At 36.3% G+C, this 11,855-nt stretch overlaps 1 protein-coding gene across 1 annotated transcript; it reads left to right on the top strand.

The window, feature by feature from the left end:
• Positions 1-9,596: 9,596 nt before the first annotated feature.
• Positions 9,597-10,268, top strand: LOC122591467 (EG45-like domain containing protein). The gene is made up of 3 exons (XM_043763735.1): positions 9,597-9,705; positions 9,825-10,083; positions 10,180-10,268. The coding sequence occupies exons 1-3, from the start codon at positions 9,597-9,599 to the stop codon at positions 10,184-10,186; spliced, it is 375 nt and encodes a 124-aa protein (XP_043619670.1). The 3' UTR covers positions 10,187-10,268.
• The last annotated feature ends 1,587 nt before the right edge of the window (positions 10,269-11,855 follow it).

The raw sequence follows: 11,855 nt of genomic DNA, 5'->3' as shown, positions 1-11,855 counted from the left end.
AGCCCCAGGGCTTGGTACGACACTCTCTCAGAATTTCTTCTCTCTAACAACTTTCAGCGAGGATCCATTGATAGCACTCTTTTCATCTTTCGAAAAGGTGCCCATCTTTGGATCCTCAAGCACTAAACTATGCAAAAAGTTTAGCTCTCTAATGTCATCTCATTTTGAAATGAGTATGATGGGAGAATTAACCTTCTTTCTTGGTTTGCAAATACGTCAGCTCACTGATGGTATTTTTATCAACCAGGAAAAGTATATCCGAGACATGTTGGCTAAGTTTGATATGTCTGACATTTCTCCAAAGCCATCCCCCATGTCTCCTCCCAATAATCTCCATGCTGATCCTGATGGTAAGCATGTGAACCCCACTCACTATCGTGGGATGATTGGCTCGCTAATGTATCTTACAGCGAGTCGTCCTGATATTATGTTTGCTACTTGCTTATGTGCAAGATATCAAGCATCTCCTAGAGAGTCTCATCTTCTTGCTGTCAAACGCATCTTCAAATACCTGAAGGGCACTATGACCTTAGGTCTTTGGTATCCCAGGGAGTCAAATTTTGATCTAGTTGCTTACTCTGATTCTGACTATGCTGGTTGCATGTTAGATCGTAAGAGTACCAGTGGAGGATGTCAACTGTTAGGGGGGAGATTAACTAGTTGGTCTAGTAAGAAACAGCATATAGTGTCCATCTCCACTGCTGAAGCTGAATATGTGTCGGCAGCGAGTTGCTGTGCACAAGTCCTCTGGATGAAACACCAGCTCACTGACTATGACTTAGATTACACTAAGATTCCCATTATGTGTGACAACACAAGTGCGATTGCTGTCACACATAATCCTGTTCAACATTCCAAAACCAAACACATAGACATTAGGTACCATTTCATACGTGACCACGTCATGAAAGGGGATGTTTAAATTTATTTCATCCCCACTGATGATCAACTCGCTGACATCTTCACAAAACCCTTAGATGAGAAGAGATTTAAAGATCTTGTCAGCAGGTTGGGAATGTTGAATGGTGACTCAACTATCTAACTTACATGTCATGTGTAAGCTTAATTGGAGTCAGCAAGTTTAAGTTTGTCTTACTTGCGTAAAAACAAAATAAAGGCAATGGAAAGCCAAAAGTTTCCATCTTGTCCAATAGCAAACGGTTATTGGTAAAGACTTATAAAATCCGTTGATCTCTGTTGCTTTGGGAAAAAGCAAAATAAAGGCAATGGAAAGCCAAAAGTTTCCATCTAGTCCAATAGCAAACGGTTATTGGTAAAGACTCATAAAATCCGTTGATCCCTGTTGCTTTGGGAAAAAGCAAAAGAAAGGCAATGGAAAGCCAAAAAGTTTCCATCTAGTCCAATAGCAAACGGTTATTGGTAAAGACTCCTAAAATCCGTTGATGGCTGACAAATTGCCAAATATTGTATCTCAGCGACCATATGTGTGTCATATAATGTGTTCTTATCGATACGTTCGCTGAGACATGTTCTATTAAATAAAATAAAACATATTAAATAAAACATAGGACTCGATCTGAAACTCACTATTTCGGATGTAACTATGTTGGCAACGTGGCAGTCTTGTGAGCCACACATTATTCACATTTTCAAAAAGTTACCCACTTGTTTTACTCAAGTACGTCATCTGTCCACTTGAGACCATGACTACGCCTCTGTTGGTCTGTATCTGTCAGACGCATACGGCGCATACTCGAGTATTTTGATAATATCTTTTTTCTTTTTTTTCAAAACGTTACTCACAAAGGTTTTATAAATATAAATTTATATAGGGGTACAGTTGTTAAACGACTGTAGATGTTGAAAATGAGGAAAGAGAAAAACTCTCTTTTGTCCTTTCATTTCTGACCAATCACATTCCTTCACCACACCCTATATATACAACTTCATACCCATACTTCCTTTTTCATGCTTTCTTTCAACTATTCATTCTCTTCAAAATCTCTCAAAAAATTCTTCATCTTCTCAAAATCATCATCTCTGCTTTCTCCGTTCTCTGCATCTTCATATCTTTTCTCTAAACTTTAAAATGGCTTCATCTTCTCAAACTCCATCTGCTTCTGCCGCCACTCATAAGTCTTATCTAAATTCTTCTTCCTTTTCTCCATCTGCTAATATTGTAAAATCTTCAAAGATCTCTTTCAATGCTTCTGAGATGGTTGTTAAACCTAATAACCATCTCGGCTCGTCTGAAGTACCGAAAGGTACAAAAGGATATAAGCCAATACTTGATTTCATTCATGTTTCCCCTGCCAGTCACTGTATAATGGCAGATCCGGAGAAGATTTATGTTCATCTTCTTCGTGAATTCTGGTGGACGTGTAACTATGACGAGTCCACCGAGTCTATAGTGGGTACTGTTCGAGAAGGAACAAAGTCCATCTCTATCACTCCAGCGTCATTACGCCGTACTCTACGCTTCCCACAAGAAGATGAGGACAATGTGTTTGTGGAAGCTGCTGGAGATGACGAGTGGAAGGCATGGTTGCCTTCCATCGGGTACAATCACAACTTGAGAAACCCTCCGGCTATCCCTAGCAATCCACTTAAACAAAATCTCCCAGGGATATGGAGGGTTCTATTCACCCATGTGATTCAGTGCATGGGTGGTAACTCTGGGTCATATAATCAGGCGTCTTCTACTTTGATGCCTATTATTCATGCTTTAGCGGAAGGAAGGTTTGTAGATTTTGCCTTGTTGATCTTCAACGATATGAAGAACAAGGTCTCGCTGAACAACAGATCTCACACAGTGCCCTTTGTGAGAATTTTTTCCCTCATCTTCAAAGAGGCGCTGGGTGACGAGTATGATCTACCAAATGCTGCCACGATACAAGTTGCACGGGTCGGCAACAACATCTATAAGCAACCTGCTGAACACTTGGTTGCTCGCCTCACTCCACACATAAAAGAGGTACTTTTCTCCCTAAACTCTTCTTTATACCCCAAAAGCAGCGACTGGGAGGTAGCACTTCTTTCTGATGAAGTGGCTGATACGGTCGCTGCGGACGCTGGAATGCCTTTTGAGGCTGGTTCGCTGATAAACCCCCCAGCGACCTCCAAAGCCTCTAAAAAGACCAAAAATATTCCTAAGGCAGCGTCCCCAACTAAAAATCTACAATCTTCACCCTCCGTTGTCGTCCCAAAACGAAAGCGGAGTGATTCAAAGGGCAAACCAAAGGTTAGGAAGTCCTCTACGCCCAAGGACGATAGTACCCAAGCCACCCCATCAGCAGCCTCCCAACAGGCTGTTGACGAGTTAAATGGGAGCAGCAAGCAGCCACCTCAAATTTCTGTAGGAGAGGTTGGTGAAGATATTGGGTCACCCCAACCCACTAGAGGTCTTAGTCCAAATCCACCCCAAATAAATATTCCCTCTTCTCTTCAAATACCCTCTGAGTCGTTGACAGCAGCCAGATCACAGGTGATGCTAGAGTCAACACCCTCTATGGCCGATGATACCTTGGTGGAACAACACACTGAGGTTGAGGCACCAGGTTCCCTTAACCCCCAATCTACTTCTGTCTTGGAAACTGCTTTTGCAGGGACCGAGACATACATTTTTGGTAATTTGACTGATGAAGAAGCAGGCAGCGAGTTCGACCCATTAAATGATGAAGCTGAAATCACACTCGCTGCTGCTGAAGAAAGTGAGGAAGATGTGGTGAGTGGGTTTTTAGATGAAGACTTGGGATATGTGCTTCTTTCTTCTCCTAAACACTTTGAAGATGTCCCAGAGTCTATTGATGACATGCCACCTCCTCCAAGGTTCTCTCCAAAGCCCACTGCTGAGTTTGAACTTGATGGTCACTTTGGAGAGTTCGAACTTGAATTAGATGATGCTGAGCTTCAAATGAGAATAATGATGTGCAAGATTGTGAAAATGAAGCCAGCAGTGTATGTCGAAGCTGAGGAGGTGGATGATGAGATTATTATGGAAGTACCTCCTTTGCATCATCCGGATTTCTTCAGGGTTCCTTGTGCTCGATATCCAGTTTCTTTAAAGGCCCTCAAGGTTCCCTCTGCTGATGAAGATCTCCAGACTGCCTTCACTGTTGTCAATGTGCCAGGTCTTGACTATGTTGAATCATGTCAGCTGCACGAACTATTAAGGAGAGTGCAAATCTGCCAGAGCCAAGGAAACAGACAGGGTTATTTATATGGCTGGCTGGTAGACAAGATTGCTGAGTTAAATGCTGATGCTCATGCTCAATTTTTGAGGTTGATAACTGGGAATGATGAAATGATCGATGAGATGGCTGAGTTAAAAGACAAAGTGTTTGGTATCATCAAAGAACACCACTTTCAGCACAAGTCTCATGAAACTTCCTCAAAAGAAACCAACTGCTGCTGGAACAAAGTATGAAGAGGGTCAGCACTTCAGACTCTTAAATTTCTGCTTCGCTTGCCAAACTTACATCTGAACTGAATGCAGCGAAAGTCACTGAAAGTCACTGAAGTGCCTGGACTCTTATCCTCTCTCAATCAACTCTCTCAATCTAACATTCTCTTCACCGCCCAACTTCATAAACTCGATTCCTCTATCTCTTCTCTCTCCAAAACTCAAGAAAATTTCCTCTCCACTCTCACCACTGAAATCTCATCTCTCAAAGCTCAAGTCTTTCCCCGCACTCCCTTCCAGGTTGCTGTGGACAAACAATTGCTTCATGAATCTATTAGCAGAACAAAGCATCTGGAAGATGAAGTGGCCTCCCTCAAAGGCATGATGGGAGAAATGTTGGGGCTCCTCAAAAAGCAGCATGTGGAAGTAGCAAGTCCCTCAGCTACTTCCAAGGGGGAGAAAACAGCTGAGGAAATCCCAACTGAAAATGTTGAGGGGGAGCAAGCAAATGATGATGAAGCTGAGAAAGGTGATGTTGAGGGGGAGAAGGCAAATGAAGAAGGTATTGAGAAGACAATTGAGGAGGTGCCAGCTGGTCTTACTGAAGTTGTTCCAAAGCCTGCTGAAGTGGTGCCAGCGAGGCCAATAAATGTATCTTCGTTCAAACCAACTCCCGAGTTCCATTGGCCCTTGAAAAGAAATTTGCTGAAAAGGGTAAAGCAGTCATGGTTTCTCAAGGCAAGCCACCCAAACCTCGTCAGCAAGAAAAATTGATGTCTGGAGCCTTTTCGAAGTCAACAACTGCCTCCACTGATCTTTCTCCAGAAGAAGTTGTAGCTCAGCATGAAAGACTAAGCAAAAAGAAAGAAGAAGAGCTGTCAGCTAAATTCATTAGTGAGCAGATTGTGAATGAAGAATTACAAGGCGCTAACGAGGAGACAAGGAAATTGGGTTTGGCTGCTCTCAAGAGGAATGAGGAGCAATTTTTTGCTAAGAAAGCCAAAACCTTGGAGGAGAGTCAGGCAGCTTACCTTAAGACAAGAGAGATCAGACAGAGAGAAAAAGAAATTCTCAAGGTAACTCCTACTCTCACTCAGCAAGGTATGAATTTGTGTATACAAAGAAGAGGAATGCCCAAGTTGTTCAATCTGAAAAATGTCAAACCTTCAACACTTGGGCCAACTGAATGGATAGAGATCTTCAAGCTTATCAAAGATAAGAAGACTCCACAATTTGATCCTCTACTCAAGATGGCTGGAGAGCAAATCAAAGACATCCGAAGCAAAGAGCGAAAATACAAAGTGAAAGATTCCCTGCTCAGCTCTGCCAGACATCCTTATCCTCCTCTTCCTCCCCAGCAACCAAGAAGTGGCACCAAGAGGACAGTTGTTGGCCAAGTAGTCTCTCAGCTCCCTTCTATTCTCAGAGCTGTCCCTAAATCTAACATTGAAGAAGAGCCACTTCTTAACTTAAAGATGCCATCAAGAACTCTCTTCATTGATGGAGAATATGATGAAAAGCTGAGAGGTTTGTGTTTTTGCAACGTTCATGGTCATGAACTGTTCTTTCGAACAAATGAGATTGGCATTGCTTCCTCGGCATTTCTGGTGAAGATAAGGAAATACTGCATCAAATCCTCTAACAATCAAGAGTTTGTGAAGCTGATTGATAGAGAGCTACTGAAGCCTGAACGACAAAATGATGCAGAATTAATTAAGGCCAAGGAAGAATGCATGTGGGAATAGATTGCTTATAGATATTGTAATGTTGATATTTTGTAACATATTTGTCATTTATAAAATCAGCATTATACCAAAGATGTCTTGTCAAATATCTATTATAACTAATCTTCTATTCAGCTGAGTCTCTTCAGCGAATAGGGGGAGATTGTTGGATCAGAGATTCGCTGAGGGACTCAGCGAGTGGCTCATTCAGCGAGCTGTCAGCGAGCTCATACATCTGCAAGCATAATCTATCTTCAAAGTCTAAAGGATATGTTCAATGACTCACCGTCCAGTATTTGTTAGTCAAATATGAGCGGGAATTTGAAGATTAGAAGAATGGTCCCAAGGACACGTGTTGAAAGATCAAGATGAAGACATGTGACCTTGTACTACTTCGGTGCAGTGAAGTTTATCTTTCATACCGTTTTTGGAAACAAACAAGATAAAGGAAAGAGGCTTCTGTACATCTGAATGATCCACCAATAGATAGTTGACAACCTTCATGTGTCAACATCTACTAGGATAGTCATGTGATTCCTTATCTGCCTATAAAAGGAATCACTTGACCTAGCCACCAAACTGTTGGTGTGTTCCACAGTTTACCTTATTTTCAAAAACTTAACATATTTTTCTGTTTATTGTTTATTGTTGTTGTTATCAAACAACCATCCATGTTTTCATCGTTTAGTTGAAATACATATAACTAAACAAATTTCTTTACATCTCATCTCTGTTATTGTTATTTCGTATTTACATTATGTGTTAGTTAAATTAAAACACAAGCAGTGCATTCGAGGACCATCAAAGATACCATCAATATATGAACGTCATGTATGAAAACACATGTATGCCACATAGGTGCCGATAGATAGAGATTTATATAGGTAAAAATCCATAAAAAGGTAATTTTTTTGCTCAAAATTCTTAATAAGGGAAACCTAAGTTTTCGTCTATTAAAAATATTTCCGTTTCTAAAAGTTTCGCAATAAGGAAATGCCGTTAGTTTTTAATTTCAGTCCTTCGTAAAGTGTCACGTCATCCCACGTCATTAAATTTAGCTTAATTATGATAATCAAACAACAGCCCTTTATTACAAACGGCGATGGGTGTAAAATGATTCATGATTAATTTTGAATGATGTGACTAACGATATTCCAACAATAACATTGTGATCGAGTTATATATATAAGTACACATATTAACTGTTGTTTCTATCCAGGTATTATTAGTATATGATCACGTAGAATGAACGTATGTCCGGAAATAATTTAAGCCTAGGGGTCACACGAAATGACACGGTAACTCTATATTATTAATTACTATATTAAAGTAATATATTAATTAGTTTGATCACGAAATAATTAATTTAAATAAGTTAAAGGGTTAATTATATTTAAATTAATTAGAAGAGGTTAAATGTGAAATTAGGAAATTAGAGTTGAGCTCTAATTCCTAATGGGGGCCGAAATTTTAAGGCTTTGGAAAGCCTTGAAGATTACTTGTCCACCAAGTTAAAATCCCTAATTATTACTTATAAATAGATGACTTAATCTAAAAGGTTTTTCATAATTTCAGAAATCTCTCCTCTTCTCTCTTATTTTAATTCGGCCGAAATAACCTGGTTTTCAATTTGTGCTATTCAAATACATATGTAAGCTTTACATATTTAATTAATGTAAGCATTAATTATGATATTATTTGAGGGTCGGCTGCACATGAATTTCGGTTGATGGATTTCGAATTAACAGAATATAAATAAAGGGTTTATTGTTCGTGATCGGGGTATTAGCATATGATTTAAGAGGTGTCTACTGTGCAATCGTAGAAGGATTTATTTCAAATCCTTTTAAAGTTCTTCACTTTATCATCTACATTAAGAGGTAATCTTTAATCCTATTTCAAGGTTAATTATTTGATTACATGATTTTATTTGCTTTTGTTGCGTACTCGTGAATAATGATATTTAGTTATATATTCCAACATGTATATATCTGCTTGTACATTTGCAAATTGAAAATTTCTCCAAAAATATAAATCCTAATTTCTATTATATTCATATAGTGTCTATTATTATAAAACTGTTTGTTTTAGAAATTAGTCTATATAATTACAATATTGATCCAGTCAATAAAGCTAAAGTCATATGTAAGAAGATGCAAACAAATCAAATTGTTCGTCTGGTTAGTGGAAACTAATTCAACATCCATTAAATTCATTCTTATAAATGTTCATGATCAATGTAAATTTTTAAAGCAACGCAGCAACACATAACACTAGAGATATGCAAACCAAAAGGATGAGGTGTTAAGCATAAAAAACTATGACTCTGAAATCACTGTAAATAAAGACCTGAAAATCACTCAAAATTAACGTTAAACTTAAAAGAAGTATAAATATACACGTAAATTTCGTTTATTATGTGAATTTGCGATTAGAAGAAAAGATTATTCTGTTGTACGATGAAATAGGTTAATCCTCTAAAACCGTCTATACCCAATAAATAGAATTAATTATCTAAAAAAATCCCAATTTGAATGAATTGGGTATGGATTGACATACATAATATATATATATATAAAAATGTATATATATCTAATTTAAAAAAGTCAAAGTCTACGCAAGCTAATTTAGTGACGTGGCAGTCGTGAGCTGACACCTAACGGAGGACTAGCGTTAAAAACTAACGACAATCCCTTCATTGCGAAATTTATAGAAACATAATTCTTTTAATATACGAAAACAGGTTCCCGGCCTTATTATGAATTTAATTAGGGTGAAAAGGTTGTCTTTTTATCGATTTTCCCATTCATATATATAGAAATAATAAATAACAGAGATGAAAAATAAATCAATTTATATAATACTCCATAAATCTTCTTTATATATATATAATAAAGAAGGATTGTTTTCTAAAAGTATTTTTAGACATATTATGATGCATCAAAATCGCAAATTTTTAATAAGGTTTTTCACTCATTCATGATGTCATATTTTAAAAAGAACACCACTTAATGCTTATTTAAAATTTTTAATCTTTTATTTGACACAAATTTTTTTAAAATTTTTCAACATAATATTATATTCGAAATGTCTTTTTGTACTTTGTTAACGTATTAGGTATCCATATTTTATGTATCATTGTGTTAGTCGTATCACTCTATATCAAGTTATATTATGTCACCCAAATTTTTTTACATAATTCTTATATAATTTTTTTTAGTTTTAAAATTTTAGTTAAAATGTCCGAATTGAACTTCGGTTAATTGGCTAGTAAAAGTATAACGCGATAACAAACGTCTTTCCAAGTCAAGTTCCATGCGTTGAAAGGTAAAAATTGCAATACAAATACGTCAAGTAATTAAACCTCTAGCAGCCACTAGCCAATACATTTTACTCATATAAAAAGGAAACTCTATTTTAACTTTCTTCAAAACAATTTCACAATATTCGTTGTCTATCTTCTTAATTACTTAATCCACTTAAAGTTCATATATAATACTCCGTAATATATGGGTTCCGTGACTCGAGTCCTTGTTTTACTTAGCATGGTTGCATGTCTCACCTCTATAGCCCATGCAATTGCTGGTGAAGCCACATATTATACTGTGCACACTACTCGTAAGATAAATTTTTTTTTTTTTTGTTCTGTTGCCAGGACAAATGCCTTCGCTAAAGATGCTTATTCTTGTAGCGTTCGTATCTGAATCAAGTACGTTTCTATTATATATGTTTTGTAGCATCTTCATGTTATGGTTATGAAGACCGTGGAAATATGATTGCGGCCGCGAATAGTGGCTTGTTTGCCAATAAGGCGGCATGTGGAAGGAGGTACAGGATCACCTGTACCGGCCCGAGATCATGCAAAGGTGGTAGTGTTGATGTTACAATTGTTGATCTTTGTCCAGCATGTGCGGCAAATGGTTTTGATCTTTCACAAGAGGCATTTTCAGCTATTGCTGATCTTGGTGTTGGAAGAATTAACATTGATTATACCCCGTAAGTGAAACCTGATAAATTACTTTTACTCATTAATTCGAAATTCTTAATATGATTAATAAACTGACTGATAAATTTAACATTTTAAATTTGCAGGATATGAAAATACAAACAGGCCAGAGACTTGGAAACAAGTTCTCTTCGCGAGTTATAAAAAAAAGAGTTGATGAATAAAGATGGTGATAGCATATTGTTTTATTTGTCTAATTACCCGATAAATTAATAAAATAAAACTTGTTGTATATTCTAATTGTTGAATATGTAATAAATGCTATTTTTATGTAATAACATACTTGTTTTTTTCTTTCTAAAAATTAATATTTAATCATCATTTGGATGTATTGCCCTTATTGTAAGAGGGGTGTTTGTAATTGCATTTTGTACCAATTAATTATCTGATTATTGTGTTTATATATCGCAAATAAAAAAAAAATGTATTTGGCAAAATAAGTGATTATTTGCGTTTTCACAGAGAGAAAATATAATTTTGGAAAAGCGGATTGAGACATGCTTTTTTAAAGCATCGTTTCTACACGCAAATCCTTTTTATAAACGCAATTCCAAACAGCCTTAAAGGGTGAACGGATCAATTTAATTCAAGTAGAGTCACGGAAGCCATTGAGCCAAGTGAACATAAACATGTAAGTTTAGTTATTTTCACTAGCGGTGTTGAAAATATCTCATCCAAATCCGTAATCAGAAAAATCCGAAAATCCAGTATGAAATTATTCAAAAATTCAAATATAAGGATTTTCAGATATCTAAATTTTCGGATTCGGATGTCACTTTTCAAACTTTTCTGATATTCGGATATTCGAAATATCCGAAAAAATAACCTTATGCGTTTCTTCGATGGAATGATGGACACAACTTTGAAAGCACAAAATAGAGAAGGCCAAGATAAGTATATAAATTAAACTACATGGGCTTTCAAACATGAAATATTTAGCTGATCTCATCCTACATAAGCAATTAAATCCAACCAATTTAAACGCAGACTAGATACATAAATAATTTATAGACATGACTTGTCCTTGTGGTTTGCTTAAACAGTACTCTGGTTTTGTTCTTTTAACTTTCAAAATGACTGGAATAATCCTTTATATATAGGCAGAAAATTATCATGTTTCAACCTCTTCGATAACGACCGTCATCTCATGTGTGTTAATTCTCTCACATGCATTCCACACGAGGCTAATATAATCCTTTTCAAAACTATAGGACCAAACCTAATACATATATATCTCTAATATCTATATCTATCTACATCTATGGGTTTTGATCATTTAAAAACTAAAATTCTCGTGAAAATTAGAAAACTGTCAAACACACTGTGATTTGAATTTAACACAATGTGTTTTTAATATGTTTCTCGAAAACACATTGTGTTAAGTTCATATCACAGTGTGTTTGAACAATTTTTCGATTTACAACGCTATCAAAAACACACCGTGATTTAAAACTTAACACAACGTATTTTAGGTTACATAATAAAAACACATTGTGTTTTATAAAAACACATTGTGTTAAATTCAGATCACAGTGTGTTTTGGTTAGTTTTCTAGTTTTCACAAAAAATTTAGTTTTCAAATGAATATTTCACTCTATATAATTGCAAAATATATCTATATATTTACAAATATTCTTTTCGATACAATGACTTATTCCTTCAAACCTCCACCACCAGTTTCGTTCATATAAGTAAATAAATTATGTATAACTATATATCTATACTTCTATATCTATACTATATAATAAAAAGAATAGTCCCC

The sequence above is a fragment of the Erigeron canadensis genome, chromosome 3 (assembly GCF_010389155.1).
Source record: "Erigeron canadensis isolate Cc75 chromosome 3, C_canadensis_v1, whole genome shotgun sequence".
Classification (NCBI taxonomy): domain Eukaryota; kingdom Viridiplantae; phylum Streptophyta; class Magnoliopsida; order Asterales; family Asteraceae; genus Erigeron; species Erigeron canadensis.
This window is presented reverse-complemented; position numbering and strand designations above follow the sequence as displayed.

Excerpts from the sequence above, each read along its gene's own strand:
- LOC122591467 (XM_043763735.1), top strand. The coding sequence starts at position 9,597 with ATGGGTTCCGTGACTCGAGTCCTTGTTTTACTTAGCATGGTTGCATGT. Across the intron at positions 9,706-9,824 it reads TTATACTGTGCACACTACTC|CATCTTCATGTTATGGTTAT; the intron begins GTAAGATAAATT and ends TATGTTTTGTAG.